The sequence below is a fragment of the Pezoporus occidentalis genome, unplaced genomic scaffold (genome assembly GCF_034315485.1).
Source record: "Pezoporus occidentalis ecotype Australia unplaced genomic scaffold, CSIRO_AGI_Poc_V1 ctg109, whole genome shotgun sequence".
NCBI classification, from domain to species: domain Eukaryota; kingdom Metazoa; phylum Chordata; class Aves; order Psittaciformes; family Psittacidae; genus Pezoporus; species Pezoporus occidentalis.
This window is the reverse complement of record NW_026912875.1, coordinates 2556466-2576551: the sequence shown is the minus strand read 5'-3', so window position 1 is coordinate 2576551 and position 20086 is coordinate 2556466. Positions and strand designations below refer to the sequence as shown.

At 36.0% G+C, this 20086-nt stretch overlaps 1 protein-coding gene across 1 annotated transcript in view; it reads left to right on the top strand.

The window, feature by feature from the left end:
• The window catches only part of SEC63 (SEC63 homolog, protein translocation regulator), a 57251-nt gene that overhangs the window by 24473 nt on the left and 12692 nt on the right, over positions 1 to 20086 (top strand). Inside the window, exons 5-13 of the mRNA XM_062624829.1 lie at positions 402 to 463; positions 3368 to 3426; positions 4048 to 4098; positions 6601 to 6709; positions 9176 to 9270; positions 12077 to 12209; positions 13358 to 13450; positions 17443 to 17597; positions 18794 to 18941. Of these exons, the coding sequence (XP_062480813.1) occupies positions 402 to 463; positions 3368 to 3426; positions 4048 to 4098; positions 6601 to 6709; positions 9176 to 9270; positions 12077 to 12209; positions 13358 to 13450; positions 17443 to 17597; positions 18794 to 18941 (905 nt within the window). The remainder of the gene's footprint in view (positions 1 to 401; positions 464 to 3367; positions 3427 to 4047; positions 4099 to 6600; positions 6710 to 9175; positions 9271 to 12076; positions 12210 to 13357; positions 13451 to 17442; positions 17598 to 18793; positions 18942 to 20086) is intronic.

Below are 20086 nucleotides of genomic sequence, written 5' to 3'. Positions count from 1 at the left end.
TTCACCTCATTTCCAAAAAAAGCTAATATTTTCAACCTTTGTTGTCTTTAAAAATTTGCTGTACTGTAATCTGGCACTGGAGAGTGCTCTTTGCTGATGGAATCACAGCCCCTCTCATGAAAGGCAGACATAATCATTCCAATCCCCTGTACGAGGGTGCACCTTCTGTGTCACATTTCTTTTGTTGTCAGAGTGCGTAAAAGAATTTGCCTGCGTATCATGAGGGAATGCAGCAGTATCATTTCATATTGATTTTCATAAAAAAAACAGGAGAAGCTGTTTAGTTTGCCAAACCATCTCTAAAGGGTAGTGTAAATGGCACATTTTAAAGTTTCTCTATGTTAATGATTTAGAGAAATGTCTTTACTTCTGCATTAATGTGTATCTTTTCTTGAAACTAGTTTAACTGATGAAGAATCGCGAAAAAATTGGGAAGAATTTGGTAATCCAGACGGACCACAAGGTAACAGTTAGGAATGTTAGAAGTCCTGTGATTTCTGTGCATTGAGCTGTGTAATATCTGATAATTTGAGAATCACTCAGATCTTACTATATACAGAGTAAGTTTTTACTATGATTGAAGCAATGCATTGCATCAATTCTTTGCTTATGAAAGTGGCTCTGGGGTGATGGTGGGATGGAGAAGTAGGGAAGAGTTTGTTTTCACATTTCTCAAACTTATCAGGGGAAAAGAGAAGGGTATTTCTCAGTTAGCCTTAGTGTTTAGAGAAGCATGCCAATGTTAAAAGGAGGTATTAGTATTTATGATCAGATAGTATAAATGTATATTGAAAAATTAACAACTAGCCATAATGCAATAAACACACTTCAAAAGGATGTATGTGAGGATATGTATGTATTTAAATAAATACTGTATACACATCTGCCTTCTCTTTGCTGGAAGCAGTAATGTTTGAGAGTAGCTCTATGCCACCTTCATCAGGAGGAATCTTAGTAATTATCCTTATGCTGATAGATTGTTCCTGGGCAGGTAGCTACATGAAAATAATCCTGATGATGATGTATTAAAGTTTTACAGTAGATGATCCAAACTAAAACAATTTAATACTGAAAGCTAATAGTTCACTCCCCCACACCCCAGTCTCCTATTTGCAGTTGTGTGAGTCACTTATAAAACATCTGTGTGACCGTTGTTTAAGTGGACTGGTTATGAGAAAGAAAATTGTGTATTTCTAGCTGCTTGTGATACTCTTTACAAGCAAAGAGTAAACCTGCCACCTGTTAGGACAGGCCTCTATAGATCTCTGCTTGATGCTCTGCAGTTTGCAGGACTAAGTTGTACTACGTGTCTACATGGAATGAGTTAAGGCCAGCTTGGAATTTGAATGGAATTTGAAACTTAATTGCAAAGTTACAGGATGACATGTGAGAGCTCTGTGTGGAAATTTATTCTTCTGAATAAATCCATCCAACAGGGGAAATTAATTTTTAACAGGGACCCCTCTCCCACCACCTGAGTCAGTGTTTCAGAGAAACAATCTTCTCTCTCCTTCAAAAAACCAACTGTGCCAACTAAATCATAGTCTGATGAAGGCATTTTTGATGGACTAAGGTGGTGGCTCAGTTTGTTTAACCAGTGTGATTTATAGCATAGCAGATTTTTCAGCTCTTAGCTTCTTTTGGTTTCCTAGCCAGGCAAGAAGGAGGACTCTCTTCCTCTTGCTGCAAAATACAAATAAGATCTTGCTTCAGAAACGCTGTCACAAAATCAGCAAAATGGTACTGTAAATTTTAGTCTGGTATATGCACAAATAGCTTTACTGGGACCTTTTCTGATGTTAAACTGTTTTTTTGCATCCACAAGTTACTAAGTTAGTGTTGCCGAGGCATAGGATTTCAAGTTAGGCAGCATGTCAGTGTCCTTGAATGGACCTGAAGCTGTGACTTCAAAAGAAAACTCAGCCAAACGAGCATTTAAAGGCATGAAGATTTTTTTGGTGTGATTCGTTCAGAGGTCGCTTTCAAAAACTGAAGGGACCAAAAGGTGAAACGAAGTGATTCTTTGGCAGGGCAGCAGTTCATACTGTGAGTGTAGAGCTGCCTGCTCTTCTGAAAACCAGACTACAATAGAATTGGAATTCTCTACTTTACTTCTGGGTCTCTCATCATCGCTTCATCTGAAGGGTGAGAAGAAGCCTGAAATTCTTTCACGTCTTCTGTTCTGTAACCTTGCTCCACATTGAAGTGTGAGGAGCTTTCTAATTTAGTGAAATTCATCTTCTCTTCACTTATACACCTATAGTGTAAAAATCCAAGCTGCGTACTTTAGTTTTTTAGTTCCCGTAGTCAAAAAATGGAGACAGTCCCTTATAAAGGTATATTTTGGGGTGAGATGAAGCACATGTGGTGTTAGCCATGTCTAACCAAGTTAGGTGAGGTTCGTCCCACCCTGTATGCCTAGCAAAAAGGAACAGCAAGCAGTATTTCTGTCTATTCAACTGGAGCAGCATGGAGGTTGGAGGCAGGCAAACAAAATTTTCTTGTCTTTGGCATGACTTGCCTCTTTACTAAAAGTAAAATACTGAATGTCTAAAATCATTTGACCAGTGTTTCAAAGCATGGGGGTGGACCTGGAGAATAAAAAGATACGCTTTTAATAACTTAGGGCAGTTTTAATACACTGCTTTTCCCCTTGGTATTTGCTAGTGTTTCAGCTCAGCAAGCATGGATGGGGGCAAGGAGACTATCAAAGTGACTGAACACAAACTGTTTTATGTTACTTAGTGTTCAGATCTGTGTGCCGTAGGTGTTACTGTTAAAGAATCATGTTTTCTATTTTTTGCACCCTGACTCCTTTTGAATTGAGTAGTATTCCTTTCTTTTTCTTGCCAGTCACACAGAAATTTGAACTGGCAGAAGGTTTTTTTTTGCAATTTACATCTTGGAACACTTTCCTAAACTTACAAACAAATAAAACTTTTCCCATACAATTCAGTTGGGTCAAACCGTTTTCTTGCGTTTGATTTATTTACTCAGCTGTATGTATTTAAACTGCTGAAAACTATGCAAGGCAAAAGTCATAAATCTTTCCATCTGTGATTTTTTTTTTTTTTTCTTTTTTCTTTTTTTTTTAAAATATATTAATTTTGCATGTTTCTCACTTCAATATGTTAAGCTAAAATCTCTGGTATTTCAGATGTTGCACTTAAATCTTGGATTTTTTTTTTTATTGTGTACCTGAGTGTATTTATTTTGTTAAATTCATTAAATTTTGCTCATTGATAAATATGAGGATTATTTTTATAGACTGGTGGTTTTGTTGGGTATTTTTGTTTGTCAGACTTAATGTGACTTTAAAAAAATTCCTTAATATTGTATAGTGAATTTATTTTCTTTAATCCTATAGCTACAAGCTTTGGTATAGCTTTGCCAGCTTGGATTGTGGATCAGAAAAATTCAATTTTGGTGAGTCAACTTACTTATCTCAGGATTTTAAGGTGAACTTGCAGCTGTCTGCCTTAAAATGTTTGTGCTTAATACTGTGTATCTTAGTCAAAATGCATTGTTAATAATACTTTGGTCCAAATATATATCTTTGAAGCAAATTTCAAAAGTCAGAAGGGTTAGAGTAGCTCAAACCAACTGTTTGTTGGATTTCTGTAGTTCCATTTGGTTTGCTAGTGATGCTGTAATCATAGTGTCTAAATATCCTTCCTCTTGCATTTGTTGCTGCAATGTATTTGGTTTACCCACTTGATTTCTTTTAATGTGGTAATCATCTCTCCACTGTGTCACATTTTAGCTGCCAATTCTTTAATTACTAAAGAAACCACCTGAGACAATGCATGGATGATTTATATGATTACTTACACTACACTGATACTCCTTATTTAAACTCTACCCAACTGATTATGTTACTCGTAAGTTGTCCTTCAGAAGTAACAATAGGTGTTATGCAATAAGCTTACATTAATTTGTAGTAGGTTTGTGGTAATACTACTTGACTGTACTTTAGCATAAAAGTTAAATGAGTGGTATTAAGTAACTGAAGTATCTAATGCAGTATGTTTCATAATTCTTTTATAGGTTTTGCTTGTATATGGATTAGCATTTATGGTTATTCTTCCAGTTGTTGTGGTAAGTATTATCTAGTTAGTATTCTACTCTCTGTAACCAAGCTGTAAACAGAGCTGAGTTGCTTGGTCTTGCCTTCCATAGAGAGGGCAAGTGAGTGAGGGTTTTTTCTTTTAAATGTGGGTGTTTTCTGATGGAAAAAGTCTAGTTACTGTAGAGTTTAAAAAAAAAAATAAATCAGTGCCATGATAGACAGCCATAAGGGAAAGTATTAGATACAGCAAGTGTTAGACTGAGTTATGTAATTTGTCTTGTACCTTCTGTCATTCATCACATGAAAATTAATGTGATGTGGTGAACTTGAATGTATTCAGTGCTGTTATTGTACAGCCAAGACTGAGATGTCTGTAGCTGGTGGTACTTAAATAAGTATTGCATGTGGAACAGGTTGTTGATGTGGTTTCTCCCAGCTGCCTTTGTTTTCATAACTTCAATTTTTATTGATCTTCTGTACATCATGAGATGTCTGCTCTTGAGATTTCTTTGTGTGAGGTGAGTGATATTTCAGGACTCAGGTTTGCCCTACATTATTGCTTTTGAACAATGTCCCTTATCCAGTGTTGTGCATTTGGGGGTATGGCATGAAGAAAGACTCAGAAAATTGACAGCTAGAAACCTTCTTACCCTTGGGAAAATGATTTTAATTTGAAAAAGTTTCCTGAGGTCTTGGCAACTGCTTGCATCTCTCTGTGCAGAGGCTCAGCCAGGCATTATACCTTCTTTTTGGGAGTCTTTCTGCATAATTGAAGATTTAGGGTAGAAAATTAAATGTGGCTATTCAACAAGTTGTTGAATAAGTAGTCTAAAATCCAGGGTACAGTGTTGCATATTTTTTCTGCCTTTCCTTTTAGGTTTAAGTTGGTGTTTGTTGATGCTTTTTTTGTATATGTGTACTTTTAGTGATTTATACCAGCTTTATCATAGCTCAAGTGAAAGTAAACATTCTTTCTGTTGTTAGGAAGAAATGTCCTGAGCAGAAAAAAAAAAAAAATCTGTTGCCTCTTGCCCTTCTACGAGATGTAGACTCCTGCATTCACAGTTGTCACTGTAAATTTCTTTTATAGTCAGTGAAGAGGAATAGTAATTTTTATGGAGCAAGTTATTTTATCATTTCATTCTAAAGTAGACATTCAAGATGATTCATGCTTTTAATGGGCCTGTTTCTCTTTTATGAATCAATGAAGAAGTCAAAGTTAGCTATAGGGTAGTCATGCTATATCTTAGATAAGAATCTAAAAGTAAGGTTAGTGCTGCCCTTTGAATGCAGATTAACAAAAAAGGAAAATACTGATACATAATTCTTTGTAGACCTCCACTGACCTAAATAATGCTCTGTACATGAGGTGAGAGAGATGAGCTCTGTCTGCAAAAGCAGTAGGGGCAGCCTCTTTCATGTAGATTGGACTGGCTATAGTTCTAGTACCTGTACTTAGAAAAAAAAATTGATAGGCATGGGATTATAATCTAATTTTTTCTGCAAAAACCTAACGAAAGTTGTGTACTGTTGTGTCAGGATTCATCTATTCATGGAAGAATCAAACCTAATTTTATTAAAAAGTTTGTGGGGTACAGTACTAGAGCACTTCTCAAATAATTAAATAGCAGAGTTCTTGCTGTAGTAGGGGAATTTACACTATTGCCTATTAAATCAATAATAGTAAGCACTGCTTACTGCTTTACTGATTGTTACTTTTTGCTTGTGATAAACTTTACAATAGATTGAGATGTATCTTGGATTTTTTTCCTCATGTTAGTGGTCTTTGCTTACAAGTAGTAGTTTAATGAACACACTGCAGTTTATAACCCAGTACACCATTTTCCTTAGTATGCATTATAGAGTACAGTCACTGTACACTGAGTTCCATAGTTTAAAGCCACTGATGTAATGCTAATGACGGAATTATTGGAGTGTTTCTGAAGGTTTGGAAAATTCCGCTAGCCTGAAGGCGTATGGCTTAATTCTGAAAACTTACAGCAAGGGCACTGGGCCACCTCCACATTCCCCTTCTGAAAAGCATTTTCTGATTAGATGACTTTTTTTTTTCCCCCAAAATTTTCTTAAAGGTATCTCTTACTCTTCTTGATTTGGCCTTGGTCTGCCTAAACTGAATTTGATTTGAATACGGTGATGCACAATGAGTTACCAGGTATATAGAAAGTGGAAAATCTAGTGGATTTACTGTTTAGTGGATTCACTAAAACAACACCAAAAATAAAGCAGTGCATGTGTGTGCATCTGCTGGGGGGGAATTCTCTGGTCTAGAGATAGTCTAAAAGGTTTGAGAGTCAGATTCTGTCAGGTGAATGTATTGGTGCGCTTTTTAGAATTTGTATTGGCAAGTATTTTTTTTTGCTTCTCTTTCCTGAAATTCAGCTGATCTTAACATAGGTGTAAAATCAGTTGGGCTGAGTTACCTGGTTGTGAACAGACAAGAGGTGATGCAGCATAGCTGTTTCAGTGCTTCATCATAGCTGATGACAATTTGTTCTTGTTAAATATTTCAGGGTTCCTGGTGGTACCGATCAATACGATATAGTGGAGACCAAATTCTCATTCGGACAACTCAAATATATACGTATTTTGTCTATAAAACACGGAACATGGACATGAAACGTAAGTAACAGGCATCTTGAAATGTTGGCATGTTCATCTGGAAATGTCAATCTGCTCAGGTTAAAATGTCTGTTTTATAAGCCTTTGTTAGGTTAAAATAATGTTTCTGGTTCTTTTTAGAGTGTTTTTTAAAGCTTCATTTTGTCGTGGATAAAGAGTACTCTGTAAGAAGCCCTACGTATTCGAAAGAGGGAGTTACATAGATGTATATTTGTGCCTGTCTGTGTACATTTAAAAAAATAAAACGCAGTATTGTACGCTGACCTGCCTGTAGTCCTGAGCTGCTATGTGGCCGCTAGGAGCACAGCCTATATATGTATTTTCTGCTGTTAGTGTAACAAAATTGGCTTTGTGACCCTTCTAGGGGCTTTCATAAACTTTTTGTTTCACCTAAGAATGAAATAGTATTTCTGCTTCTCTATTCTTCTTATGTTATAGTTAAATTTCTATTTAAAAAAAATCTCCCTATCAGTTTCATGTTACTTTGTTACTTATTTATGGGTTTTGATAAACTTTTCTTGTGTGCTCACTTGTAAAAGGATAAAGACCTCTTTTTCTGGGGAAATCTGTAGATGCATTATGTTGTGCAGAATTGGATCTTTCAGTTTGAAGGCTGTCATGGGCCTGAAGAATTACCATGGTATTAGTTTTAGATTGGATTTTGCTAGATTGCATGCTCAGAGCAATTAAAAAGCGGAATGAAAAAGCCCCCAAACCCTCTAAAAAGGGTTCCTAAATACATTGTATTACTCCTCTGAATTGCACTGTTCAGCTTCAGATTTGCTGGAATATTGCAAGGACTGTTGATACATACTTTTCCTATTGAACAGAAATGCTTTGCAGATAGTTCAAGAAGTCTAGGAGATAAGAACACATAAATACACCAGCTTTCTAGGCACAACACAAGTGAATTTGTGTGTGGGATGAATTCAGACCCTTGTAATATTTTAATGCTCTTTTACATCTCCAAACAGCTAGATGAGAAAAGAGGAGTGGGAGAGTAGGTGAGACAGCTTTAGAAGTTTAGGGAGACGTGGCAAACCTGGTCTCTTCTATCTCCAGACTTCTCAACAGTAGATTATTTTGTGTCGAACCTTGCTCAGAACTATAGGTTTGAGGCTCACCTGATCTCTTCTACAGATTGGTTAAAAAAATTAACCCTAAATTTGAGTGGCCTTATTTAAAGACTTAACACTTTCAGGGAGTCCTGGGGTCAGAGGCAGGTCAGTTGTTTTCCGCTGAGGTCTGTTGTGCAATCTGAATGAAAAATGAGGCACAGCTGAGGTGGCTTACACAAACCACAGAGTGATCACGTAGGCTTTTGCTTGTCTGTGAATTCCACAGTGGTGAGGTACCAGTGCCAAAACTCAAGGCTTTAAGCCCAGGCAATTGTAGTCAAACCGGTCCAGGGAAATGGTGAAACAAATCTGCATGACTTGTTTTACATATTGTTTTGGGCTTTGGGATGAATGAGTTCCTTAAACTTCCTTTCCTGAAGATCCACAGTTTTTTATATTAAATAATAGGAAAGTATTTATAGTTGTCTGTAACTCTTATATATGCTCTGCTCAGGAAGTAAATAGATAATTGAGAATGGCAATGAAAGTCGATACTTTGGGAACTTGACTAGTTGTTAGTAGTTGGAATTCAGTGAGCACTGCAAGTTGGCAAAAATAACTTCGACTTGCTCAGAAGAGAACTTGCTCAAAGTTTAAGAAGCAAGCCCAAGTAACTATTGCAGAAAAGGTTATTTTAACTGAAGAAAATGGTGGTGTGAGCTTCCTCTTACTGCATATGGCTGAAGGATCTGATACGTTCATGAGCAGAAAGCTAATAATGAGGCTAAAGTGTCCCATTGTGTAGGTCTTTCATCTTAATTACACAACAGAATGCTTTAAGGTAGTATGGATTTTCCTAATAAAATCAGGAAAAGAGCAGTTAATCATCTTTGTGTGTTTTGTTTTTAGGGGTATGTATTGAACTGCTTTTCTAATAATTAAAAATTTTGGTGAATTTTTAATGCTGACTGAACAGAAAATTGAGTTGAAATTTCACCCTTCCTGCCTCCCCCTCCAGTATGTGCACTGTGGTGCCACCTCACGCACATGAATTGCTGAGAGGAATGGTTCTGTGTGCTTGCAGAAGTAGTTGAACTGCTGTGTAGTGATGTGTGCCAGTCCTAAAGAAGCCTAACTATGTTTTTGTGAAGACATTTAGAGTCAAATGCTGGACCTGATGCCATGTAAAATAGAGCCTTGAGTGATTTCTTTTGTCTTGTGCCAGGCCTTGGTTCTTGCCTCCTTTGCCCTGTGGCAGTAGTAACTGATCAACTAAATATCCATGGATCTTCATGGTTGCTGGGGGAAGAGTGGGAATAAGTTTTAAGAATGAGGGTTCTGAAGAAAACGCTTGGTGGCATAGGATGTTGCTGACATTTCCTCTGTATTCCTTCAATTCTTTTTGCAGGACTTACCATGGTTTTAGCAGGGGCATCTGAATTCGATCCTCAGTACAATAAAGATGCTACAAGTAGACCAGCAGACAACATTCAGATACCACAGGTTAGTTACATCAAGAGATGTTTTATAAATAACTGACTTATTCAAGGGAAGAAGGGGTTGTCATTTCTAAGTGACTAGCTGACAGAGTTCAAGCTCTCCAGGCACGAATTTTGTTGAGGTGCAACAAAACAGATTCTTCTTTCAGAAATAAGAATTAGAAGCTAGACTTTATTTAATTATTTTAAAAAGAAAAGAAGATTAATTGGTGATAATACTTAGCTTAAATAGAATCAGTTTAGTATACAGACTCCTGGGTTGGGTTTTTGAGGAGGGAAAACTAAGTAGGGAATTCTCACTCACTTCAGTTTGGAGGCTGTCATGGGCCTGAAGAATTACCATAGTATTAGTTAGTTTTAGATTGGATTTTGCTAGATTGCGTGCTCAGAGCAATTAAAAAGCAGAATGAGTGTCAGTCCTTACAAATTTTGAGTATTTGTATAAGGTGATGTTCACTTGATAAAGTTCTTCAAAACATTAACACAGACCTGGTTAAATATGTTAATACTGGAGTAAAATTATCTGATATCTGAATTAATAATGTCTTTAAATATTATAAAGATTCCTCTATGAATGTCTGTTCCCCTCTGGTTGCCTTTTCATTTCCACACAGTTTTCCCAACAGAGATGACATAATGCATAAATGTGGCAACTAGTTTTAGCTAGCAGAGTTTTAGGAAGTCCTATTTATCAGAAACGAACACTTTGGTTTTAAGAAGCCTAAAGTACAGTATACAAAATGATCCATTGAAGATGTTTCAAGTTTGCTAAATAAGGGATTGTGGTCTCAAAAGATTTAACCTTTGCATGCACGCAGTTGGATTTTCAAGTTGAAAACGTGCTTTCATGATCTAAACACAAAGAAAATAGGCTAAGATACTTAACTGTCTTTGTCTTTTTATGAATTCTTTATCATCTTGTGGACTTTAAGAGAAGGAGCTGTAATTGTGGTTAGGTGAGGTTTTTCAGAAGTGGGAGCACATGACTGGAAAAGATCACCTTGATTATCCGTTCTTCTCCTGTGCTGTTGCAAGCATTGGCATTGTGTAAGCCCTTTGCATGTAATAATTCTTTATTTAAAAGGCAGTTAAGCCTCCTGTAACCATATCCTACTGAGAAGATGTTCCAAAACTTGCTGTTATATTTGTTAAGAAACTTGTTTGTGACCAATTTATAGCCATGATTTTTATCATGGCTAATCGTGAGTCTAAATGTTTCTTGCTATGTATATCCTTAATGCATTTATAGACAGAAGCAATAGCCCATTTGTTCTCTTTTTGTTTTTATTTTGCTAAGCTAGAAAAGTTGTTGTGTTCTAATCCCTCCCTCCCTCCCTCCCTCTGCTATGTGCTGAACAGGGTGTTGCTCCCAGTTGATATATGTCTAAATTTTACATTATTTTTTATTTTATCTGCTCAGAATTGTCTGCAGTATTCCATATTAAGTCTCAGCAGTGCCATAGTTGGTGGCATTACTCTTCCTGTATTTTTTGCAGGAAATAAATTTTGGCATACTGTTATCCACAACTGTTTCCTATGGTCGTTTAATACAGCTAGTGTGGGATTGATGGGTTTTCTGGATTTCTCTTCTCTTGCATACCTCTGTTTTCCAGCCGAAAAGCTTCCATCTTCAACCTGCAGTTCTTGTTAGTTTGCAAGTGTACAACTTTGCATTTTATACTATTGGATTTTTGTTCCATTTCTAAAGGTCTAGTAATCAGTGTCATACGTGTTCCTTCTTTTTCTGAGTATATATGTGACAATGCAGGTCTCCAAAACATCAATACAGAAGAGTATTGCTAAAAACTTTTGTTAGCGTATCCTGCTCTTGGGACAGTGATAACTTTTGCCATTTTCATTTCACTGTTTTATTATAACCCAAGTATTGATACTTTTTAAAAAGTTTTCTTATTGAAATTTTCTTAGTCTGGTGTTATACCAGGTTATAAGGAACTTCTTGTTAGAAGATCTTTCTTCTACTGTAGAGAAAGGCTGGTCAAAGATCAGTGTAGCCTGGCTGTTGATATTCTAACTTCCTGTTGTGGCTGGAGATTTTGGAACCTCAGTCTCTTCTCAGGTGACTTCTTGACCTAAAAAGTGAAACTTCTGGGCTCTGTATTGATTCCTATAAACTATGAGCTTCTGTTACTCAGCTTTGCAGCCTCTCCCTCAAGGGCCTTCAAAAAATTCAGGTGAGAGAGACTTGTTTGAACCGTACAATGTCTTGGTCTAGTCAGGATCAAGAGATGTCATCCTGAATAAAGAATGCCACACTTGTTTTCAAGTTGGTGCTGCATATAAATATGTTAAAATACTTGATCTTCAGCCTACCAGGATGTTCAGGCTTACGACCTTCCTTCCTGTGATACCCGAGACTATTTCTGAGGAAGTTGCCAGGGTCTTAAATGGATGAAAGGTCTTAAGGTGATGCTGTTGTAGTGCATATTGAATTTAATATAAATACATTAGAAATAAGGTTGAATCTAGTAAACCTTGGCAATAAAATCAGATTTTTAAAATATGTATCTATTGATACAAATTTACTCAATGCTATTCAAGGCAAGTTTCTTGTGTGCAATTCTTTATTTCTCCCTTCACTCCCACATTGAAATAAGGCATTTAAAGACACTTTTTGACTTTTTGAAGTTGGGCTATGAATACAAATGGCTAATGTTCATCTCCACAGAACTTTCCAGGGAAGAGTTACTAAGTCTTGCTTTTGTGAATATAATTGTTTTTCCCTTGTAAACTGTTGTCCTCCTGTATTTCTTTCTCTTTAGCACCAAAATAGTATTTTGTGTTTATTTTAGCTAATAAGAGAAATTGGTGGCATAAATTTAAAGAAGAATGAGCCTCCACTCACCTGCCCTTACAGCCTGAAAGCCAGAGTTCTGCTTTTGACTCATCTTGCCAGGATGAAAGTTCCTGAGGTCCTTGAAGAAGGTAATGGCTTCTCCCCTAATCAGATACTGTTGGAAACAGGGCAATACATTGCATTCTTGTCCATTAAAGAGTTGCATGGATCTCTACTCAGTAGTCTCCACGCAGTGTACCTAGTTTTTCAACGTTAATGACTCTTTAAACACTTACTTAACATTTACTTATTGACAGCCCTGCAGTACTGATACCTTTCTTTGTAGTGCTTTTTGGCTGCAAATATGACTGATAATTTTTTTATTCTCTTTGTAATAGAACAAATAATTAAATGTGAAGTATTTTTGGCTTTCAGAATAAAGAAATCAATGATAACTGCAACACTGCTCTCTAACGTTTCCATACATGATTATTTTTGGAGTTCTTTAGCTCACTGTGTGAAGCAAAGATGGCAAAATTAGAACTGTAAATACTAGTTACTTACGAGCTTTAGTTTATGTTTTACAGTTTTTCATATTCGTAAATATGTGAACTGAAATGTTTCTAAATGCAGTTCAAGTTTCAACCATGAAGCCCATGATTTTAGGTTGACCAGCAAACTTGAGATATCCTGTATTTTAATGCAAATTAAAAAACAAACAACAACCAGTGAAAATGTTTTGGTTAAAAATTTCCAATTTCTTTCAAAAGAAAAATCAATTTTAAATAGTCACTAAAAATCTCTCATTTTCCTTGCTATGTAATTGCTGTCTTTACTTACAACTTCACAGATCTGTATTCAAAAGTATTTAGTACCTTAAAAATGTTACTTTTCCAAACCTGTTGTTTCACTTGATTAAATTTTTTTTATTTTTTAACCTGTAATTACTTGAAGATTTCATGCTATTTTACTAAGACTGGTTAATGTTCTGTGCCATCCTGTTGGTGTTTTTTTGGTGGTGTTGTTTTTTGTTTTTTTGTTTTTAGATGGATATAATAAGTACTTTTTCTTTTTGTATGGAATCTGCTTGTCTGGTATACAAAATTTGTGCCCCTTCTTAGCTTACTCTGTTTTGTGAGGGAATGTTAGACACGTGTCAGTGAGAATAAAGTGGTATTTTCAGTAATACAAGAATGAATAGAAATGAAGGCTGCACCATTAAATGTCCAGTTCATGTAAAGTGTTGTCTTTTTTTGTACCAGAAGTGCAGCATAATTGCAGCAGTTTTGTCTTGCAGATCAGCAGTTTATCCTGAAAAAGAGTCCTGCGCTACTTCAAGAAATGATTAATGTGATCTGCCAACTAATAATAATGGCTAGAAGCCGAGAAGGTAAGAAAAGAAACTATAATTAAAACTAGTAGATATGATTCTTCATTGCAGTACTTCATAAACTTTTTGCATCTTGTGGCAAACTTAACCTGTGATATTTAGAAATGTCTGAATACACTTTTGTTCTCTTTACTGTAATGAGCTTCCTATTTAGAGGGTTGAAATGCTGCTGCCACTGCCAAGCTCAACTCTGAAATCTTGAGTATGTGTTCAGCTTGTCATTTTTGCAATTAAAAGTTTCTCCTTAAATGCAATTGAAAACCTTTTTCTTAAAGATCTGGTCTATTTTTGGTAGCAAAGCACTTAGTATAAACCTTGTATTCATCCCTTTGTTCATTTCCACTTTTACAGTTCTTCTGAGTGTCAGTTGGTTTTGGTTCATTTCTTTATCGTAATTTCTTTGTACATTGCTCATACTTCTCTGTTTCAAGATCCTGTGCTGCTTAGCCTGCTATGTAGTTTTTTTCTGAGCATGTAGGGGCAGGTGCTTTACTGTAACTGCAGTGAAAATTACAATTTAATTGTAATATAATATTTAAGCATTTTTATTTTTACTGTAAAGAGGCAATTATGCTGAAGATGGTTGTTTGCAGTGTAAAGAAACACAGATTTGGTTCTCACTCCTTTATTGCAACAAGCAGAGGCAAGGTGTTTTTCTGTGCCAAACTGTTGACCATTTTATTTGCTATCAAATAATACTTTATTGGCTGATCTTCCTAGACTCCTTTAACTAGCACTGATAGCTGCCCAGCAAGGATGGCTTTGGGAAAGTTCTTTCCTAGCCCTGTTGCAAGTGGTGCTGGAAATAGTGTTCCATAATCAAATAACCTATGTTAGAGGTTACATGAGCACGTGAGATGTTGTGTACTGGCTTAGGTGTCCTATTTTAGAAAGAAGTATTAATTAATTTTGAACCCTATTTTTACTAATCTGTGAGACTGCTGGGGAGAAATCTCAAAACCTGGAAGTAAACAGGTACATTGTTCAGCGTAGAAGTAGTCTTCACCTAACATTATATTATATTTGTTGGATTTGTTATTTGCAAGCAACAAATTTTAATTTGCTTTCATAAAAATAAATACTATTTCTGTTTCTGTCCAGTCAGTTTTTACTTAGTGCTAAGCTATTTTTCAGCCTGGTGGAAATGTGGCAATTCTGAGCTACCTTTAGATGAAATGTCTTGTATTCTCTTGCCTGATTTCTGCATAGTCAGACTTTTTCTTTACATCACTGGAAATACAGCTGTGTGGCATTTTTTCTTCTTATCCATTGTTTTGTGACTATTAGCTGGTAGTTCATAATCATCAGGTCTAAGTTATCTTGATGTCTTCTTTGAGATCATCCTGAAGTATCATAGGTGTTTGTTGCCAAAAATGTGGAATGTGTTCTAGTAGCTGGCTATAGAAAAGGTAGACATTGGGTCAGCTGACCAGTCAAAGTGCTTTTCTCATTCAGGTTGGAAGCTGCAGTGTAGTAGAGCTTGTGGTTGGACCCAGGTATATACCATTTCCTCACAAACAACTATTATTTGCATTTAAATTTGTGATTGACTTCTTTGATGTCATATGTTTTGAATGAGTTTATGACCTTGTACACTTCGACAAGCGGAAGCCATCAAACTGTGAAGTAATGGCATTCATTTTATGCTGGGGCAGTTGAGTGTTAAAATCTATACTGTTCCCAGATTCACTCTAGGAGAATACAAAGTTCTGTGTTATTTTCCAGGAAACCGAACTGCTGTTCTCCAACTTTGTTAAATATTTTTCTACTGTCATATGGGTGATGAGTCAGTGCTTTAAGAAAAACAAGAATTTCTACTCCGACTAGTGCTCTGTGGTCTCAAAGCTTTAGGTGAATTTCCAGGTCAGTTTGTCAGAGAATATTTAGGATTCTTAACTTGGTTTGCAGTGTGGTGGGTTTTGTTGTGTTTTCTTTTCTATTATTGTTATAGTTTAAAAAATCCTGTGACTTTCCTTAGCATCGGCCAAATTTACAGGGGAGTTGGAAGATAGGGAAGACAGAAAGTAAATTGTGCTGTTTGGTTGAGAGATAAGTTGCTACTTTTGTTTTCCTTTTTCCTTTGTAAAGGTACATCTTTGTTACCAGTATGTCTAGCCAGATAGTTCTGTTCATGTGTTTTCTCTTTGCATTGTGTATATTCTTTAATAAACTGGCTTAAAAAATAAAATAAAGGAAGTCCTGCCATGTAATTTATTTTGGTATCTGGTTAAATTTATAGTTTGGTGTAATTAATGAAGAAACAGGGCATTGAAGGGAGAAGGGTAGGTTGGGGCAGAGGTGATGGAGTGATTTATTTTTTTTGAGAGTGTGTTTAACGCATCTTAGTAGCTGCTTATAAATTTGCAGCAAAGTAGTAGTAATAAGAGAAGGAGAAACTGTGTTGAAGGCACCAAATTGGGTTGAATTTTTTTTTTCTCGTGAGATTTATTACCTTTGCATGTTTCCTCTATAAAATTAATTTAAACTTGCTTTTTATCAACATACATGATTGTTGGCACTTAAACATTCAGCACTTTTGCCTTTGGTACCCTTTTGGTCAGGTGCAGTTTGCCTTGTCACCTAGGTGTAAGTAAACCTGCTTTTATCCACATCTCTAATTGACTTAATAGTCTGGTAAGCTTGATCACCCGGCCTTAGTAGAGTGGGCATATTCCTTCTGACCATTTCTCTAATCAAGCTATTGCAAGATGTCCCTGTTGTAGTGTCCCAAATGTACCAGCCACATATTGTCCTTACCAAGTATATGTATTTGTATACATATGGATTTGTGTATGTAAGCACACAGATGTTTGTACTTACTTTTGTTTATATGCAGAATATATGTGTAACAGTCAAGGTAATTAAAGGTTGATTGTTTCTCAGGAAAGGTTTTAAAGTATAGGAAAATACATGCACCGATTCTTAAAATGACAGGCATCATAAATTACAGGTACCTTCTCTAATACATGTTTAAAACTGCCTTCAGATCTTTCATGTGCCACAGATGAGTTTAGAAGAAGATTTAAGTAGCTTAAATTCTTATTAGCTCTCTGAAGAGGATCTAACTTATTTTTCTGTGATGCAGTGTGTGTATATGTATATTTATATATATGTTTATATATATGTAGAGGAACCCTAACATTACCAGTTCTGGACTGGTAGCAGCTCTTTTGCTGCAGGGGAATTCTGAAATGAGTTTTCTAAACTGGGTTTTGAGAAGCCTTGTGAATGAATGAATGAATGGTTGTCTAATGAAGTTAGAAAGCAGTATGTGGGAACCTGTCTGCTTTGATTTTTTTCATTTCTTTGCACAGGCGATGAAGAGTATTAAATGACTTTCTTTTTATTTATTCACCACCCCCACCCCCATCCCCCCCCCCCAGTTAAGACTTTCTCCGTGTCTCTTTCACAATCATTTTAATTATGTAGGGTGTATACCTTTTTGTACTTTAAAATGTTAAAGGAATTACCTATAATTTTTAAAAGTCAAATAGGTGTTTGCTCAGAAATCCCCTTTAACCTTTAGGTTTTCTTACAAAAGTCATGCCTTTCGTATTTTTACAGCTGGTTTTGCTGCCTTCTAACATAATATAATATCCTCTGCTTAGCTTCAGTTATATCTGTAGTTTTTTTCTTGCATGTAATAGGCTGCTACCTTTCTGTTAATCTCTCAAGATAAAAATTTGCGTTATAAAGATTAATGTTAATGATAAACTGTATTTAATGATGTGTAGCTCTACTTTGTAAGCATGTGTTATAAACGTATGTATAAAAATACACAAAGATGAAAATGTCTGTTGAGCTATGCGACTGCAGTGAGAATAAAAAGGCTGCCTGCTTTATTATGCTAAACATTTTAATATGCCTCTTTCTCTTGCTTTGTTGATTGAAACCAAGGTTTTCTGTAATCTGCAATACAAGTATACATTGTTAAAGTGAAAAAAGGAGAAAAAAAAATTAAAAATGATGCTCTCTGTTTCATTCTCCCCAAGAAAGGGAGTTCCGTGCTCCATCTTTGGGATCTTTGGAAAATTGCATGAAGCTTTCCCAGATGACTGTCCAGGGACTTCAGCAGTTCAAGTCTCCCCTTTTGCAGCTTCCTCACATTGAAGAGGACAATCTCAGGCGAGTCTCCAATCATAAAAAGGTATAAAACTACAAATGATACTTGGTAACTTCTTAAAACACTTAAATGCTTTGTTACTTGTTTTATCTTTTTGCCTATAAGGAAGCAAGGTCATGAATTAACCAAGAGAATAAAAGTGTATTTATTTTTCAGGAACTTGGTACAATACTTCCTAGATGATTTGTGTCCTTTTTATTTCTTTAAAGTCCATCTCAGGAGGTGGAAGTTAAGATCAGAGATCCAATAAGTATGAAAGATGAGCCTACATTAACCTCACAAGCAGAAGAAACAGTTTCTTATTACAGAGTACTGTCCTATTTAATATCTTCTAGAATGTAGCTAGAGTATTCTGCTGGGATTTCTGTGGGGTTTTGGCTGGCACTTTTTTGTTTGTTTGCTTTAATCTGCTTTGGTAGAAAATATAGTTGGAAGATAAAACAAAGGAATTCATAAAAGGAAAAAATTAAACTACAGGGAGCATACAAAAAAGTATGCATTTTAGATGTATTTTTTTACACATTTGGTGTAACTAAGTACAAAAATGAAAAATTTGGCTGTCTCATAATCCCACCCTGAAAGAGGGAAGAGGCCAATTTATTAGGCTTGTTTGTTCAGGATTCCCATGCACTGAGCTCTTAAAAAATACGGTCCCCTACTGGAGGCATGAGCAGTCTACCTGGGTGCATGAAGTTAGTTTTAATAAAGTATGCACATTTATAATGGTGAGGTAATCAAGTATTCAGTTAAATCTGTTTTATTCTTTCAGCTCTGCTGTGCAAATCTTAAAAGGAGTAGGTTTAGATTTGTTTACAGTTCAGTATGAAGGGAAAAATGTACTTGGTTGTTCCTGCTAATATAACTCTCAAAGCACTCAGGTACTCTAGATGGAGAAGGAACATGATTAGTAAGACTTCTTGGCACAGCTTTCTGAAAAAAACTGGCTGAAATAATAGTTTTTTATGAAATATATCCAGTTTCTAAAGGGTGCCATACTAAGGAATGCACCAGTGTTCAAAGCAGTGCTATTCAGTTGCTATTTAGTAGGTTTGAGTGCAGCCTGCTGGTTTTATTGTTTCTCAAAATATATGCTTTCTGGCTTCCTGAAATCTTTTATAAAAATTAAAAAAATGAAGTAGTGTGTATGTATTATTATCAAGAGGTTATTTGTGGACTGTCTTCTTTGCTACCATGTGACTTCCTTTTTTTTTTTTTTTAAGTATAAAATCAAAAGTATTCAGGATTTGGTGAGTTTGAAAGGTTCTGATCGTCGCAATTTACTGCATTTCCTAGAGGATAAGAAATATGATGAAGTTATGGCTGTCCTTGGCAGCTTTCCGTATGTCACTATGGATATAAAACCACAGGGTGAGTGGGAGGTCTTTTTGTTACGTATGTGTTGCTCTTCTGACATTTTGATAGTCCGTTGGCAGTAAGCTTTTGGAGGATGCTGAATCACAACTTGCTCTTATTTATGTGGCCTGGAAATGACATGCTTTTTTGACTGGTGGGCTCTTGTACATGAGATTTATAGTCTGAGGAGATAAAGTACATTTGAAACATTTCACAGATTCCCAAGCCAGCAGTAGTTTCTCCTGGAGGAGCTTATCTGATATTTCATCTGTTGATTTAATATTTCATGAGCAATGTGGAATTCTGGTTGAAATACCACTTTTATTAGCTATCTTAAAAAGTTGTGCTTATTCCAGAATTTATGCTCGTCTTACTCCAGCATGGAGAGTCCTTTGTGAGATTTTGAGTTGGAGGCCCTGATGACTAAATATTCATGGGTTCCTTTGTGTTAGTCCTTGTATAGCTTTTTTTTTTATCCAGCTGAATTTGTCCATGCTATGCTTAGCTACATTCTGTGTGCTCTGTTTCAATGACTGTATAACACTCTTCCTCTCTGAGGATTGGTATGCTGTTAAGCAGTTCCTGTTAGGCAGCCTTGAGTGGCAAGTGGTTCTGAGGTCTCCTTTGCTTTGTAAGATCAGTGCTAGTAAATGTGAGATGTTTGAAAGTTTTGTTCTAATACTTGTTTCTAGTTAATATTGCTACTGTGGCTACAGTGGTCAAATTCAAAATACAGTTCTGCCTATAGTCTTCATTTGTCACACAACTGTACTCAGGTGTGGTACAGAGGATTAAACAATGCATATGCTTTTCTGTTTATGTTAGTATTACCGTTATATAAAATACATGTTTAAAACCGGGGAATAGTAAAACTGCTTTGGCAGGGGTGGTGGTGGTAGACATGTATAAAAATTCTATACAGGAATGTAATTCTATTCTTCCCCAACCTGGGACATTTTCCAGTTCACAGATTGGAGATGTAAACTACGTGATGGTTTCCCTGTGGGTTTTATGTTTGATGTTTTAGTTAAAATAATCATGCCGTTCTTTTTATTTTTCTTTGCCTTCTACTTAAAGAATTAAACGCACAATTGTTAATGTGGCATTGAAATTGAGTTGTTAATCATATGAAAGTCAGGAAAATCAAAGTTATGATTCCC